At 35.0% G+C, this 17343-nt stretch overlaps 2 protein-coding genes across 3 annotated transcripts in view; both read left to right on the top strand.

Annotated features, from left to right (window-relative positions):
* n4bp2 (NEDD4 binding protein 2) overlaps positions 1–13273 on the top strand; it is a 33154-nt gene extending 19881 nt beyond the window's left edge. Inside the window, exons 15-17 of one of the 2 annotated variants that reach the window (XM_066659972.1) lie at positions 792–960; positions 1313–1436; positions 13096–13273. In XM_066659972.1, the coding sequence (XP_066516069.1) occupies positions 792–960; positions 1313–1436; positions 13096–13258 (456 nt within the window). In that variant the 3' untranslated portion in view covers positions 13259–13273. Of the gene's footprint in view, positions 1–791; positions 961–1312; positions 1437–5169; positions 6830–13095 lie in introns of those variants that run through there. The other variant, XM_066659973.1, reaches the window with a different exon arrangement.
* Positions 13274–13480: 207 nt separating this feature from the next.
* On the top strand, positions 13481–17101 carry rhoh (ras homolog family member H). Its single transcript, XM_066659975.1, has one exon. It carries the CDS (start codon positions 13501–13503, stop codon positions 14086–14088), a length of 588 nt encoding a protein of 195 aa, XP_066516072.1. The 5' UTR covers positions 13481–13500; the 3' UTR covers positions 14089–17101.
* The last annotated feature ends 242 nt before the right edge of the window (positions 17102–17343 follow it).

Raw genomic sequence — 17343 nt, 5'->3', positions numbered from 1 at the left:
TTAGCGAACAGCTCTAGGGCTTCGGCTGATTTTAAGCCAGGGGAATGTGTGTAATCGAATAAAATAAGGTTGGCTACATGACAAAACCCATATATTGGTCATAATACACACTGGACCGTGTTGTTACAACCATAAAATGTAACTTTGGTTGTACACTAGTCGTTATAACCACAGCAACTGACAGTAAAGCACTTATTACCAGAATCAATGTCCAATGCTAAAAACTGAGCTAATCCAACTAAAGTTAGCAGGAGCTACCACCTGCCCTTGTTCAAAAATATCTCGCAAAACCAGATTGTCTCAACAAAACTTGGGTTCCACTGAAACAGTGTAACTTCAGTCATTTAATCCACATAGCAACCGGTGAAAAGCACTAATTACCAGAATTGATGTCTAACGTGAAAAAATGAGCTAATCTGGCTAAAGTTAGCAGCTGCAAACCTTGGCTCACTGCTCAGTAATTCTCAAAAACTGATTATAACACTTTCGTCAAAAAAATCACTAACTAGCGCTGCAACACATGAAAAAAGGCAACAAATAATTGTGCCCTCAGGTCTGTTTCAGCTCAATTTACTGTGTAAATTCAGTCCAGTTTTAACTCTTGTACAGCCACTCATTCATTGTTGGCTCTCCACGTTGGTCAGAAAAAACATTGTAAATTTCACTCTGCAATTATTTTAATTATTTTCCCAAATTTAAAAACTTTGTAATTTTTATTAACCCCCACCACCCAAAATCTACATTTGTCTCTGTGTGTGTTTATTTATTTCTTTGTGTTTGCTTGTGTCTAGGGGCACTTACATGGGCAAAAGATGAGAGAGGCGAATCATCGTGCTGCTGTGCAAATATTTGAACGTGTGAATGCTACACTTCTGCCACAGAATGTTTTGGATCTTCATGGTCTACATGTTGATGAAGCACTTCACCACCTGCAACAGGTCCTTCTTGATAAAACCTCAGGTGAGTGAAACCAAGCAGAATGCAAATCCAGAATTCAACAAATGAGTACTTAAAAAGCAATGTGTCAAAAAATGGCAAACTGTAAAATTGATCAGTTATTCTTTTAGCTTTGTTCTTGGAAACAAGTGGCTGTTTGATTGTCGTTATCAGTAATATATACATGTATAACTTTTTTAATTCACTTAAACTCAGCCTCTTATGGCTTATTTTTCTTTTACTGTATAATACTGAAGTATTTTTCAAGGCAGTTTTGTAGTATGTCAGTGTTTTTTTCATGTGAAGTGAATATGTGCTGATTGTATCAGTGCTTGGTGCTGTGAGCATGTATAACAGACTTCCTGTTTCCTGTTAGAACGGCAACAGGGCTTGTGCCGTCCTCAGCTGTCAGTCATCACAGGAAGAGGCAATCACAGCCAAGGTGGTGTGCCTCGCATCAGGCCTGCTGTCCTAGACTACCTCAAAAGTCAACACTACAGGTACAATGAGAGAGCCAAAACATTTTTGTGGTAATTAGCTGTGTACTGGAGCTGTGGGGCTCCTATAGCTAATAATTAATGGAAGTTTATAAGGTTGGTACACTTAGCATTGTGCAGACTACAGGTATAAATTCACATGCTTGCTGCAAGCTGTGTTGAGTTGTTTAGTAATCTTAACTAGAGATGCTTTTTTTTTTTCAATGTTTTGGTTTTTAACATTATTACACACTCCTAAGGACCCTACAGACTCAGTAACCCTCAGTAATCATTAAGGATGCATATCTTAGTAACCCTAAGAATGCAGAGCATTTAGAAAATACATTAAAGTCAATCACAGAGCTGGACACACATTCATGGGAAAGTGCAAAAACGAGGTTAAATGGAATAGAACAAAAGCAAGTGCTTAGGAAAAAAAATTTACTGATTCAATTTGGCAAAACTATGAATGGAAAAGAAATAGAACAAGCGAAATGGCTACCAAAAAATCAGAGATTCTGCTCTTTGCTCCTCACTCATTTGGCACTCATGCTGAAGTCAGCTGTGGTGCTGAAACCAGGCCTTCTGAACAGATCTGTTTAGACAGTGGGACAGTGGTGCTGTGGTGTTTGATCTTAGTGATATTTTCACCAGAGTATGTCACAGACAGTTCATTAAGACAAAAGGGAACTGTGCCAACTTGTGGAAAGGAGATATCATATGTCACCCACCTTGGCCTATGTTAGATTACACTTTGATTGATATTACTCCACATCCAACAGATGCTTGCTATAAATCAGATTTTAACATCTTTTGAAGTCAGCACCTTGTTCTTCCATGTTCTTCAAAACTTTCCTCAACAATTTTTGTAGTGTGTCAAGGAATATTATTCTGCTGAACAAGGCTGCTACCATTAGGGTACACCAGTGAACGGCAACCAGTCGATCGCTAGATATTATGCCTGCTTCAGTTTTCGCCATTAAGTTACTATGGTTGTGTAATTTTTGTTACCGCATTGTTTTGCTGGCTAGTTAAGCAGGGGCATATAGAGCCGTGGTCACACTGGGTTTTTGTTCAGAATTCATGTCCCTGACCGGGTCACCACTGGGATACACCATAGCCATTGAATGAGTGATGTTACTTTGACATGTTTGGTGGAACATGGCAAAGTAACATCAGCATGAATGCCAGGTCTCAAATTTAATTAGCAGAATATTGCCCAGAGTATCACACTGCCCCTTTTGGCTTGTTTTCTTCCACCTTGCATCCTGGTATCTTATCTATCAAAGGTAAACAGCACCAACACACATGGCCATCCAGGTCCGGTTCTTATGCTCATGTGTCCAGTGTAGGCACTTTCAGCAGTAGGCAGGAGTCAGCATTGGCAATTGACAATTTTGTCTATAGGAATTATATTAATTATTTTTATATTAATTTTATATTTATACAGTGCCTTGCGAAAGTATTTGGCCCCCTTGAACTTTTCAACCTTTTGCCACATTTCAGGCTTCAAACATAAAGATATAAAATTTAAAATTTTTGTGAAGAATCAACAAGGACACAATCGTGAAGTGGAATGAAATTTATTGGATGTGTCAAACTTTTTTAACAAATAAAAAACTGAAAAGTGGGGCGTGCAATATTATTCGGCCCCCTTGCGTTAATAATTTCTCTATCAGTTTTGCACATTGAGAGATTGAAATACTTGCCCATTCTTCCTTACAAACCATTCTTCCTTGAAAAAGCTCAGTGAGGTTGGATGGAGAGCGTTTGTGAACAGCAGTCCTCAGCTCTTTCCACAGATTCTAGATTGGATTCAGGTCTGGACTTTGACATGGCCATTGGATACGTTTATTTGTGAACCATTCCATTGTAGATTTGGCTTTATGTTTTGGATCATTGTCTTGTTGGAAGATAAATCTCCAACCCAGTCTCAGGTCTCTTGCAGACTCCAACAGGTTTTCTTCCAGAATGGTCCTGTATTTCGCCCCATCCATCTTCCCATCAATTTTGACCATCTTCCCTGTCCATGTTGACGAAAAGCAGGCCCAAACCATGATGCTGCCACCACCATGTCTGACAGTGGGGATGGTGTGTTCAGGGTGAGGAGCTGTGTTGCTTTTACGCCAAACATATCATTTTGCATTTTGGCCAAACAGTTCGGTGTTGGTCTCCCAGGTGTCTTGTGGCAATTTCATTAAATTAAATTTCATTCCACTTCAAGATTGTGTCCCACTTGTTGTTGATTCTTCACAAAAAAAATAAATTTTATATCTTTGAAGCCTGAAATGTGGCAAAAGGTTGAAAAGTTCAAGGGGGCCGAATACTTTCGCAAGGCACTGTATTAAAAAATTAATTTTATTCTGTTATGTTCACACTGTTACGATGACAGTGCTTAAAAAATGAAGGGAACCGCAACATTAGAAAAATATCCCAGATTTAATACTGGAACGTATTTACAGTACAAGCCTCATCACTAAACAATGAGGGTCAAAAATACAAAAGCAAAATAATAGTTAATTAATCATAAATGTATGTACAATTAACCGTGATATTGATTTGTGCTCATAACACCCAGCACTACTTGGCACTCTCACCAGCTACACAGTCCCATACAACAGCACCAAGTGAGGTGTGTGTGCTGACATGTCTGTCATATTCAGCATTAATTCTTCAGTGGTCTGTGCTACATTAATTCTCCTTTGGGACCAGAATAGAAGAGCTAGCTTTGCATCCCACGTTAATCAGTGTGTTCTTGTTGCTGGTTCACTGTTTGTCCTTCCTTGGACTGTTTTTAATAGGTACTTACCACTGCACACTGGGAGCACCCACAAGACCTGTCGTTTTGGAGGTACTAGTTTTCTAGTCATCACAGTTTGGCCCTTGTTAAGGTTGCTCAGACCCCTAAGTTTGCCCATTTTTCCTGGTTTCAACACGTCAATTTAACTCTGAACAGAACTGACTCTTAATGGGGTGCCTAATATATCCCACCCCTCGACAAGTGCCAATGTAACAAGATTATCAGTGCTTAATATGCCATGTCTTAGTGGTTTTAACATTATGGCAGGTTTGTAAACAGTACTAAACAGTCACTCACCCAGTTAACCCATGCAAACCTAATCATATGAGGTGTGAGTTTAAATTTGGTCACATTTGCATTTCTTACATTCAGCAATACCTGATTTGTCTGTGAATATAGTATGTGACAATAGAAAAGTCATTTAAAAAATGTCCATACTTCCAACAGTAGTTTTTTATATACAGGTAGGTAATATGGGATAGAATACTATTTTTCCCCAGGCCATTCAAAATATGATATGCATTTTCAGTAACCATACAAGCAAGTCTTGATTTCCTTAAAAACAACCTATACCAAGCATGTCTTCTCTGATAAGCAGTTTTGATAATTGGTTGAGCAGCATAGTGGTGCAACGGGTAGGGACACACAGCTTCAGGGTCCTGGGTTTATGCCTTTGAGCCTCGGACTGGCTACTCAAGTGTCCATAGGTGTGAGTATGTGATCCCCTGTGTTGGACTTTTGTGATGGACCTGTGCCTGGTTCAGGGTGTGTTACTGCTTTGAACAAAGTGATTCCGGGTGGGTTCTGAACCCACCAAGGCCTGAGCTGAACTGGATAAACAGTTACAGATAATGACTGAATGAACGATTTTTTTATTGGACAGTCATTTGAAAGCATAAGTGAGAATAATATAAAGCGTTTTTATTGATCTCTACCCATTTCTTTCCACTCTCTCAGGTACTCAGAACCTAAGGCTGGTTTGATACTTGTCACATTGCATTGAGCTGATCAACAGCTGCTGGTTTGAAATTACACAAATATTTATTTCACTCTTTCCTTTTTTTTTAATATATAAAGTTCATCCATCTTTTATACATTCAGTAGCATTTGAGTCTCTCTGTCACTCTCTCCCTCTCTATCACCCTTGCTCTCACTTTCTCCTTACTATCAGTAGTTCCCCTCCCTGTGATGCTTACCTTTTCTCTCCCTCTTCCCTTCCCTTCAGATTATTTATAATCATAGAGAGCACATATAAATTCTGATACATCTGTTCGTTTTATTAGATTAGAAATATTTCCTTTGTATATATTAATGGAATATTGTTCATTTATATACTCAAAGCAGTTTATCTTGTGATATATTTTGGCCATACGCATGGTTTGATATGAATAGTAAAGTTTTAAAAAGGTTTTTGGCCATTAAATCTAGTACTTATCTGGCAGAATCTAGGACCTTTTATAGTTTTACACTGAAGAGGTAAATTTGTTTGAGTAAGTAACAAGTATGTGTACAAATCCAACACTGAGCACTGCAGGTAACAAGCCACTGTGTTACACCAATCAACCACTAATGGACCAAGTTTCAAATAATCAGGTATTACTATTGTTTGATATTGAATTTTAATATTCACAACACTTCATACAAACGAACAACAGGATCTTTGTTTTATTAATGTATACAGACAGGTTTTATCATGCTGTTTTCTGTGAATCTAAAAAGTCTTCATTTTTATGTGAAACTAGAGAAAACCATTCCCTGAGGAGTGAAGCTGTATTTTTAATAGCTGACCATTGTGTCTAAGGTGAATCCACACATTTGGGAAAATGTTTGCATACTATAATCCTCAAGTTGTAAATAAATAATTTCAGCATGTTTCTCCAATGCCTAAGCAGATGTAATGCATATGTAGCGATTTTTTTGCTGTGCTAAATTACTGGTGAACATAACACCTGTTATTGGACATTTTAAAAATAATGATAATAAAATGATAATGGGTAAACAGAGTATTAAAGTTTGGCTATTTTGTGTTAAAATATCCATCATCTTTAACAGTATTCATCTTAAATATAGTTATTTTCATAATATATTTAAACTGACTTTTAGTTTACTGCAAAACTATTGTAAATCAATGTCTCAGGGTTCAAGTAAAGCCTTTCTAAACCTTTTATGTAACAAGATACTTTTAGTAAGTTTAGAATCAAAAGTTCTGTTCGGTATCAGATTCTGCCATAAATGACAGCTTCATGTTTTATGTGCAGTTTAAGTTTTTTTTCCCCCCTCATTCTGTGCCCTGTGAATGTCTATAAATAGTAATCATTTCAGTGAAACCTGCTACATTATCCAGTTTTTATTTTAAGGATAAACAGGGCCTGATAAACATGCTGAAAAACAATTTACATTCTGGTTTTGTAGTTTTAACATAACTCTAAATTGAGTATCATTTACAATGTTTATTGCTATGACAATTTTTTTGTCCAAAAAATTGTATCATTGCTGAGATTTAAATGCTGCTATTCTAACAAGTTTACCTACACTGTTCATATCACCGAGAATACTTTTATCGGGGCAGATTTTGTATATATCAGTGTGTATGATTGTTAATTTGTCTTAAAATGTGATGGTTTATTTTTTTTATTAATCATTGTAAATAAAAATACATATTTGTTTAAAAAATTTCTTTTTTTTTTTGTATTGTCATCTTTTGACCATTTCTTTTTTCTTTTTTCATTTCTGCCCCACTAAAACTGCACAGAAGCTGTTGGTGGGGGAAAATATAACTCAGCAACTTTTTTAAAACGGATGATTTCAGTATGGAAAAGGTCAAGTTCCTCCGTGATGTAAAATGAAACTGGTGGTAGACAAATGATCTTTTGCTTCACTAGGAGGCGATAGAGGATCATTTACTAGGAGAGAGTTTGTATTGTTTGATTAGTTTTTGTTTCATAAACTGAACAATGCTTTTACAAACACTTAAATACAGACAAGACTTAAATGCACCACAAAAGAATAATGGAGATGCATGCTATGTGACTAAACAAAAATTACAAACAGAAAAGCAGTAAAGGCAGATATAGTTTTATAGTCAAACATGATTTTACATATAATTTTAAGCTATTTGCCAAAACATTTCAGCTTACATATGTCATATCATATGACTAAATATGAAATAAAATAAAGTTAGAATAATCACCATTTAAATTTTGGAAAGTTGTCACTGGGTTTAAACATTGTTATAATGAGCAATTTGGAAATCTGACCTGTGGTAATATTGAAACATCTATCACAGCTTCCTAGAGTTTACCCTTCTTCTCCGGAGGTCTTACTTTCTTTGGATGGTAATGAGACATTTTTGTTTAAAACTTTATTAATGTTTTATGTTAATGGTGTTAGCCTTTCAAGGTGACAGAGGTTATAACTAGTCTATTTTAATCACAGCCTCCTAGAGTAACCCAAAAACATTTTAGGCTGTAACTTTTGTTGTTAATCATCTTCTGCAATGGTGTGATGAAGATGATGATGAAGAAATCTCTGCGCCAACACCTTGAGATGTAAATAAATTGTATTACACAAAAGAGCAGCATCTAGCAAACTCCTAAGAAGCTTGTGGAGAGCTTTAGCCAATTGTGATTTTTTTTTCTCTCTCTCCGCAGTCCAAAGCTCCTTCATTTATATAGGTTGGTTGTTTTTCTGAAGCTAGGGTTAACATCTTATTTACTTAATCATAGCTGTCTTAGAGAGAGAGACAGAGAGACAGACATACCTAGTAAGTCCTGGACCTTTAGACCAGGGACCCCTAACCTAATCATTACAATCCATAAAAAAGAAATGTGGTGTTTTAGACACACTTGCACATGTGGCAAACTTCCATGTGCAATACAATACACTTCACTTTCTTGTCTGGAACTCTAATCAAAGTGAAAATTAGTTAAGACTGGATTTTAAAATTAATAGTTTTGCAGTGACTTATTTTTTCTTCCGTTTCTGTCTTTGTGATTCTTAGCTAAATGCAGAGAGATTGAACTGCACCAATGTTGGGCCTTTGCTGACTGAGAAGGATAATTACATAAAGGTGGATGGATAAGAACTTTAAATACCTTGGTATAAACAGTTAGCTAAATATCTTAAGCTCAATAATGAAAACTGATTGATTGATTGATTTAACTGAACTGAACTGAAAAATCATGCTTTGTGAACAAACAAAATCTGTGTATACTCCTTAAAATTTCCTTCTGATCAGCATTTCTGAACAAAAAACAAATATTGATTGCAACAAATAAATAGGATAGGACCAGACATATATAAGTATGCAGCTATGTGCCATTCAGTGGTATGTACAGAAAGGCCTTTTATTAAAGGGGACATAATAATTTAGGTTTTTTTTCTTTCCCTTTTAAACAAGCAAACAAACAACTTCTCACTACCTTTCTCACTCCTGTCCGCCTTGCGCTGAACATGAGCTGTGGCTCATTCTCATTTAAAGAAACAAGCACTGAAACCAGTCACAGAGGGTTCATTAAGATCAGAGAAATGTTTTAACTTGTGGAAAAGTGGTATAATATGTCCCATTTAGTATATTTTTGTAGATGGTAACTTAACACATTAATAATTTATTGAATTCATCCATAATTTCCAGAGAAAAACATTTTATGGGGATGGAACTATACAAAGAATAATACGGTATCAATACGTGTCTACAGGATGTTTGTTATCTTAAAATGTCTGCAAAAAGTAAACATTTCAAAATGTCCAGGTCAGAACAAACTGATCTATCACATTGCCATATTACAATAATGCTTCTGTAAACTTAGGGCTGGTGTAATTCTTTCTAGTATTGACTTGTGGTCAGTGTTTTAAAGTTAATGTTTTTGTGTAGTGTTTTTATATTTTATTGTCATTATTTATTGTATACTTTTTCTAATTAGCTGTATGTCAATGTAGAACCTGGTCTGGATTCTAAACATATTTGGTAAAGAGAATATCAAAAATATGACAAAAGTGTTGACTTGTGGCTAATGTACTTGTTTGAGGCATTTTAGAATGTAGCTGGAGCATTAGGTTTGGACACAAATACGGATTTCTAAGATTGTGTTTTTTCGTAATTCTGGATATTTTAATAAACAGAAAATATAAACTTTATATTCATGTAAGGCAGTTATTTTATTTTGTGCTTTTTTTACACTTGCCATGTCACAGTAATAAACTGTTGGAAAATCACATGTGCACCTACATTGGACAATATAGTTAACACTAATGCAGAGAATATGTTTTTCACAAAAGCATATTTTCATATTGGAATTGGAATACAACCATTGTACTTGCATTATACATGGTATTATATCACGGAGGAATATTTAGAAAGGTGCATTGCTCATAGAATTTCTCTACTGCTACTAGTACTAAACATGTTAAAAGCTTTAACAAATACAGACCATAGTCATAAATGGCTTAGAAGAACATTTTTCAGTGCATTTGCATGAGATCACAGATGTTGGGGACTAGAGAAGCATATACACCCGTCACTAGATAGCACCCCTCAAGAAACATTTAATAGCTGTGTCTGTTCAGTTTTCACTTTACACGTAATGTTTTTAAATATATATTTTAGCACTTTAGCTCCTTGCCTTGATAGACACTGGAGTTTTGAAATGCTATATACAGAGAAAATGAGAATTCTAACAAATTTGCAAGACCTGGAAAAACATCAAAACTGTTACCTTCAGGTGGTTCCATGTTTAAGGGACAGAAGATAACAAGCTCCATTCTGGCTCCATATCTGAACGTTTTTTCTCTTGTCCATCCTTGCAATGTAAGCAGACAGTCAGCGCTTTTGTGGCTGAAAGGACAAGCAGTAGACGGCAATTGAAAAATGGTCAGCGCACTCAAGACCCCAACCTCACTGAATGTTTAGGAATGTCTTGTATCATAAGAAATATAAATGTGTGTAAAATAAAATACAGCCATCTCAACAAAAACTGAACGCAAGTATGCAAGGAACATAGTGCACACTTCCACATTTCATATAATGCATGTTATATTTAGTTTCAGCTTCAGTTTAATTTTTCAGCTCTATTTTTCCCTCAACAAATGGAATCTAAACAACCAAACACACACTTGGGTATTTTATAAAACGGAGTGGAGCATGCACTAAATCTATACGTATGAAAGCTTGCAGATGACATACGTCATGCACTGCAGACACAAACAAGCACACACACAACGGATGTAAGGAGGTGTCATGCACGATTTCACAGGGGACCAAAAAAACCTGGCCCCTCATTTCACTTCCTCTTAGCAGTGTGCCACATCTGTTCTAAAAGCTCTTTTACAGAAGTCTTAAATAAGTGTTAATGTATAGTAAGTAACTATAGAATATTTTTCCCTCCTTTATGAATTTAACATGTGAGAAAAAGATTTCTTTCTTGAAAGTTTTTATCAATGAGAAAAAGAAGAACAAAAAACAAACAAAGTTCTCGCTCATGTTTGCCGTAGACGCCCTGGAAAGGGGAAAAATTGGTAAGTAATTTTTTATTCACACAAAATAGTGTTGGATTTTTTAAATTTTATATTTGTTTTCATTCTTTTTTCCCCCCATTGTATTTGCTGCGTGAGGATTAACCTTTCAGTGAGGCCTGTCGCTACTCAAAATGGACCTACCAAATGTGCATCAATTTTATTTATAAGTAAACATGTACGTTGAGAGTTTTGATTAAATGCTAAATTGTTTTTTACATTTAAATACCTAATTGGATGAATATTAAAGACTTTCACTGACATTTAAGTGTTTTTTTTAACACTACGTACATTTCATAAAAATATCAAGATATTTTTGAGAAATGTTTTAGAGAATTCTAAAAACAATCATGTAGTTGTTCTTCTATAGTTTATTTTCGATAACTGTACATTTTATTATGAAATGGACAACATCCATTAGTCTGAACTTATATATATATATATATATATAATTTTATAAAAATATTTGTACACCCCTAGACATGTTTAATGAAATTAAATATACAGAGAAGACAATTTGGCACATTTGATGCACAGTTACTCTGTATTTGCTGAATGTAATGTATTGACAAAGATTATATAAAACAAAGCTATAGCTATGTTTATTTTTCACTAAATTATTTAACCACCAAGATAGAAACTGGGGGATAAATTGTAGATAAAAAAATTCCTAAGGAACAAAGTGGAGTATGATTTTTTTTTTTCTTGCAAATTATTGTTCACATTTCTAATTACTGATGTTTTCAGTTAATTTACATATTTCTGAAACAAATCATGACAATTGAGCATGGGTCAAGCATATGCCTGCAGATGCACACAGCAGTGTGTGTATTTCTAACATCATTTCAATTCAAATTACCAACTACAATTTATGTTATTAAGTATTAATTGAACTGATTAACTGAAAACATACACCTGTAATGCGCCTACAAACTGTTCACATTTCTAGTAAACCAAAGTACCACATAGATCAAGCTGATTTGTGTTCAGATATATTAACATATTCTGGTTACCAGTAAGCATCTACTTTTGGCAAGACCCTGACCCTAACCCTAGCTACTTCCTCAACTGTCCAGCTTCTTTTATTTCCCCCAGGCTTAACCCTGTTCATAAATACATGACTACTGGAGACATTTTCAATTTGTAAAAAAACATCAATAATAAAAAGCAATTAAATGGGAATTTCACTGAAGCACACTGTCATTCTGAGTGGTTTGATATGAAATATTCTATTCTAGAGAATAGTACATGTTTGGAGAACTGTGCACAGTGGTGTTAATAGGCAGCAGAAATCTGAAGCTGTAAAAGTTAAATTATAACTTACAAATACACCTGAGACTTTTTTGTGATCACTTTTGGCCTAAATCTTTCATTCATTTATTGTCTGTAAACGCTTTATCTGATTAGGGCTGCAGTGGGCGAGCAGCCTACCCAGACTTGTTGGGCTATAACATGCTATTTGAATTCCTAGAGGTACATGCAAAGTGCAGTTAGGCAAAATATTTGACCAATAATAACTCCTCACCTTGGATTTACCATTATTTACCATAATAAATATATATAGAACTAGGAGATAAAAGAAAAAGGATAGAATAAAACATAAAACAGCTATACTTATTTGTAAATGTGGTAACCCTGGTGACTATGATAACCACTGTGTGTGTGTGTGTGTGTGTGTATATATATATATATATATATATATATATATATATATATATATATATATATATATATATATATGTATGTGTGTGTGTGTGTGTGTGTGAGAGTCTGTAAGTTTCTGTTCCAACATTTAATGTATGCAAAAATGTTGAAAATGTGGAAATCCCCTATAAGTAGATAATTCTCCATTTTGACTGAATCTGTGTGACATATTGAAACATCAGTTTTCAGTGATTAATTTTACTAGTGCTACAAATTACAAACAGTTATAATAGAAATCAGTGGGCAGAGTGGTCAAGTGTGAATAATTCATTCATTCATAGCCTGTAACCGCTTATCCAGTTCAGGGTCACGGCTGAATAATTTAAATGTATTTATTTAAAGTTCTGCATATGTAGAACTTGAGAGGGTAATATGACTTTTGGTAAAAATAGGGTTTAGTACTTGTTTCAAATTAACCCACGGTGCGGAGTACACTGCAGTGATTGTCTGCAATTCCACAACTAATCTTAACATCCTTTATGTTAAATTAAACTCAATATCATATAGTAGTACATTTATTAAAATGGCATTGATAATTTGTCAGCACATTCTTACTGAGTTTGACACTGGATGCATTTACAATTGTGTTTTGGTCTAACTAGATTTGGCAGAGTCCTGCTATTAATATCATGACAACTCATTAATATCATTCTGTTTTTATTTATCTAGAGAACAAAAAGGAGCCGTAAGGAGCTGTTATGGACTTTGTGTGCAGAGCACAACCGAAGGGGAACTACTAAAGACGTACACCACATCACAACCATCTCCATTAAAAGACTGTAGTGTTCCTAAGAAAGTCCCTAGCATTTTCAAAATGATCTCAATTCCTTAGCCTTTTAACTACATACTCCCCAATGGACTACATTATGGAGTAATTCAAAAAGAACTTTTAAGGGTTAAAATATTTAACCCTTACATGAACTATCACAAATTAACGTACTGTTGGTATTGTGTCGACTTATTAACACGGACAGTGATGACATACACACTGGTCTGGCTCCCTTGATAATCCTCAACTTGGACTACAAGTGAAAATAAAGGCATAAAATCGTAACCCCTGATACCAACGAAATTATGAACGGCCTGGCGGAGACATCAGTAAAGTGTGTGCTGGTTGGGGACTGTGCAGTTGGTAAAACAGCCCTCCTGGTACGGTTCACCTCTGAAACGTTTCCTGACAGCTACAGGCCCACTGTATATGAGAACACAGGCGTAGATGTCTACATGGACGGCATCCAGATCAGCCTGGGCTTGTGGGATACCGCTGGGAATGATACCTTCCGGCAGATCCGTCCTATGTCCTACCAGCAGGCGGATGTGGTCCTGCTGTGCTACTCTGTAGCAAACCCCACCACGTTGGTCAGCTTGCGGCACAAATGGATCACAGAGGTCAGACAGTACTTGCCACGTGTGCCTGTGCTGGTGGTGGCCACCCAGACTGACCATCGAGAGATGGGGCCATATCGTGCCAACTGCACAAGCTCTTCTGAGGGCAAGCGGGTAGCCCAGGAGATACGAGCCAAAGGATATTTGGAATGCTCTGCGCTTAGCAACCGGGGGGTACAACAAGTTTTTGAGTGTGCTGTTCGCACGGCTGTGAACCAGGCCCGCAAGCGAAGTCGCCGGAGATTATTTGATTTCAATCCATGCCAGATTTCCTAAGGGCACTGGCTACTCAAGAGGGACATGTTTCTGGACCTAGAGAAATGTCGTCTAATCGAGCTTCAGCCCTTGAACCAATTTCTCAGGCAACATTTTGATGGATATATGAACAATACTATTTATTTTTGTGATTTGTTAAGCTCATGACATGACAAATTAACAAGACCAACAAACTTATTGATCCATGCCAAATCTTGTAAGGGCTATTGAACCTGTTAAAATACGATTTAAACAAATGTCAGTCTTTGGTACATAAACAATTATACAAGTTTCATGTGATTTAACAATAGTTGGGACCGCTTGTGGTGAAATGACTCGCAGGCTTTATTAATGCATCCTGAATCTAATAAGGGTAACCCACATGACATTTTACTGGTACATAAACAATAATATTTATTTTTTATGATTTCATAGAGGTAGTTTGGTGTGCTAGTGGCATGTTAGACTTTCTAGAAAAATATGTTCCTTATATAGAAACATCTGTACAGCCATTAACCAGGGTCTCAAAGGAGCCTGCTTAAGACAGTGTGACAGATGTATTTACATGGCGTTTTTGCATTGCAAATTTTTTCTTGATTAAATGAATGATATAAACATTTGATTAAAGATTGATATAAAGTCATTGATGTGAAATGAGACACTGTAGAGAAACTAGAGGACAGGAAACAGATGTTTGAAATGTTTCAAGCTTCGAAATGCTCCCTCGTGGTACATTTGGTTTAGTTCTCAGATAAACTTGTCTACATTCACTGCAGAGAGTGGTAATATACATGGAGTGGTAATTTAAAAGTAGTATAAATTTAAGGTAAAAACAATTACACCTATCTCACTATAATTAACGTTACATTCAAAGACTCAGAAGACGTGGTGATTCTGTGGAGATGTTCACTTTAAACAGCAAATAGAATCACAGTATAATTTGTAGAAATCAATAATTGTTCCATTGTTATTATTGTAATAGTGGGTCATTTATTTTTTTTTTTCATTTTTTATTTTATATATACAGAAATTTGCTTTGGATAACTTTGAGTTAAATTTATACAGAATTTTTTTTCAAAATCAGTGGAATTCCAATTTAGGAGCAAGTACTACACAATCGTGGTCTGGTTCAACTGAGATGTACATAAAACGCTGCACAAATTAACATACATAATTTGACAATGGAAAACTGGTTAGCTAAAATGCTATACTTGATGGTAGACTTCATAGAAACCAAGTTCATACAGTTCATTTACCAATTTAGCCTAAATACTTCTAATTTCCAGAGTTTATAAAAAGAAATAACATTCATGCTAGTCTAGAGAAAATCAAAACCAACATTACAATATATACATTTCTCAATACATCTTCATTCTCTCAGTTAACTAGTAAACTTGACCTGACTGATTTGACACTGATTGGCAACTAAAGTGCCAAGAACTGCTATAAATCTCAAACTTTTTGTCTGTGCACAGTAAGCTTAAGCCTAAAATATGCTTCTAATAATCCTCTAATTTATAAAAATCCTCCTTAAACACTTACCAGGTATTATTGCAAACACAGTCACCATTATAATGTAGTCTATGAAGACTTTATTTAAAAAAATACTTTTTTTTTTGTGTTGTACCTGAGAATATACACTGAGTATATATGTGCCGTCTTGGTAAAACCATTCATTCACCATTTAAACAGGTATTATTACAGCATTAGTTTTTTTTTTTTTTACTAGTTTTTGTTAATACTAACAATATTTTGCCTAGAACCTATGCCAGTGTTTTTTAGATAAACCATGATGGATATATGCAACTTCTGTGTAATATTCTAAGTTTTGTGTACATTCTAGACACAAATTGTCTTTATAGGTCAGTTCTCTTTGCTCAGTTGTCAATTTTGTCCATTCCCTACTTTTGATTGTGCATTTTCATTGGCCTTAGCAACGACTGTCAAGCAGGGAAGGAAAAAAGTGTTTGGTATCATGTGAAAATATGTGATTTATTATTTAAAATGTTGCTAGCAATACTAAAATAAAGTGGAATGGCTGTATGGAGATATGATGAGATAAGAATTTGACACAAAAAAATGCATTTAGAAGTGCAGAAATTTCAGCAGTCACACAAGTGAAAGGGGAATCCCACGGATTTTCCAAAATATCTGCATAATGCACCATATTTTAAGTGGACAGATGTAAAATGTTCGGTTCACTGAAAATTCTTCCGCATATACAGTACTGTGCAAATGTTTTAGGCACCAGATTTAAAAAGCTATTTATCTGAGCAGTAAGTGTTTATTTGCTAAAAAACAAACATCAAATAACGCCCCACACGTTAGAATATAACCAAATAACATTACTGCAGAAAGTGTGATATTCTGTGTGTGAATGTGTTGGTGTAACTTTTTTCAAATCTCTCCTCGTGAAAGTCCGTATTATTTGAGGTTAGCATTCAATACCAAGTTTTACTGATTAATAAATAATGATTTTAAATAATGTGTGCTGTTGATCTAACAAATCCATGCAATCAAGGAGAATCTTGAACAAAACATTGTTCTTCAAACTCACTCACACCTACTTCTTTATAGAAAAATAATTATCTCGTATTTCATATTTGTTTTATATTATAATTTTTTTGTATTTACTGTGATTATATATAAATTTATACAAGCACCATGCTTACTGAGAAGGCAGGTGCGTATTGCAGCAGTCATGAATTGCTGGCTATATAATGGCTAATTTTGTATTGTTAACATTTTTCCCATCTGAGCCACTTTTAAGAAATCTAAGTTCCTCTATACTCTGAATGGCTTAGCTGCATAATAAATTAATACAAAAATTTAGAAAAGTCTGTGGAAACCTGAATTAAAATTTACATACAGTACGTCTCCTTATTGGGTAGTATGATTTGACAAAAATCAGATGATTTAAATCATGAACGTTTCAAGACATTGTTAAAATACATGGAATGCATCAAAGTGTTTGGTAATTTGGGGCGAAAAACATAAGAAGTACTGACATATTTTAAAAAATGATGATGAAATATATATTTAAATGTAGTAATTTGTATTTTTATTGTTTTATATAGTGCACTGAGGTAAATCCAGCTAACCATGCTCGATTATCCTACATTAATCATTAAAATCTTACAACTGATCTTCATTTTCTTAGTATAGTTTATTAACCCCCCCCCCCCTTTAAAAAGTGAATAGAAGTGCACTATCTGCTTAATTCCTGAAATGTTTAAAATGGGTTGTAACTATTTACTAAGGTGGCTGATACTATAA

Source organism: Hoplias malabaricus, chromosome 2 (genome assembly GCF_029633855.1).
Source record: "Hoplias malabaricus isolate fHopMal1 chromosome 2, fHopMal1.hap1, whole genome shotgun sequence".
NCBI lineage: Eukaryota > Metazoa > Chordata > Actinopteri > Characiformes > Erythrinidae > Hoplias > Hoplias malabaricus.
The sequence above is the reverse complement of the archived record's forward strand: the minus strand, read 5'-3'. Positions and strand labels throughout refer to the sequence as shown.

Excerpts from the sequence above, each read along its gene's own strand:
- rhoh (XM_066659975.1), top strand. The coding sequence starts at position 13,501 with ATGAACGGCCTGGCGGAGACATCAGTAAAGTGTGTGCTGGTTGGGGAC.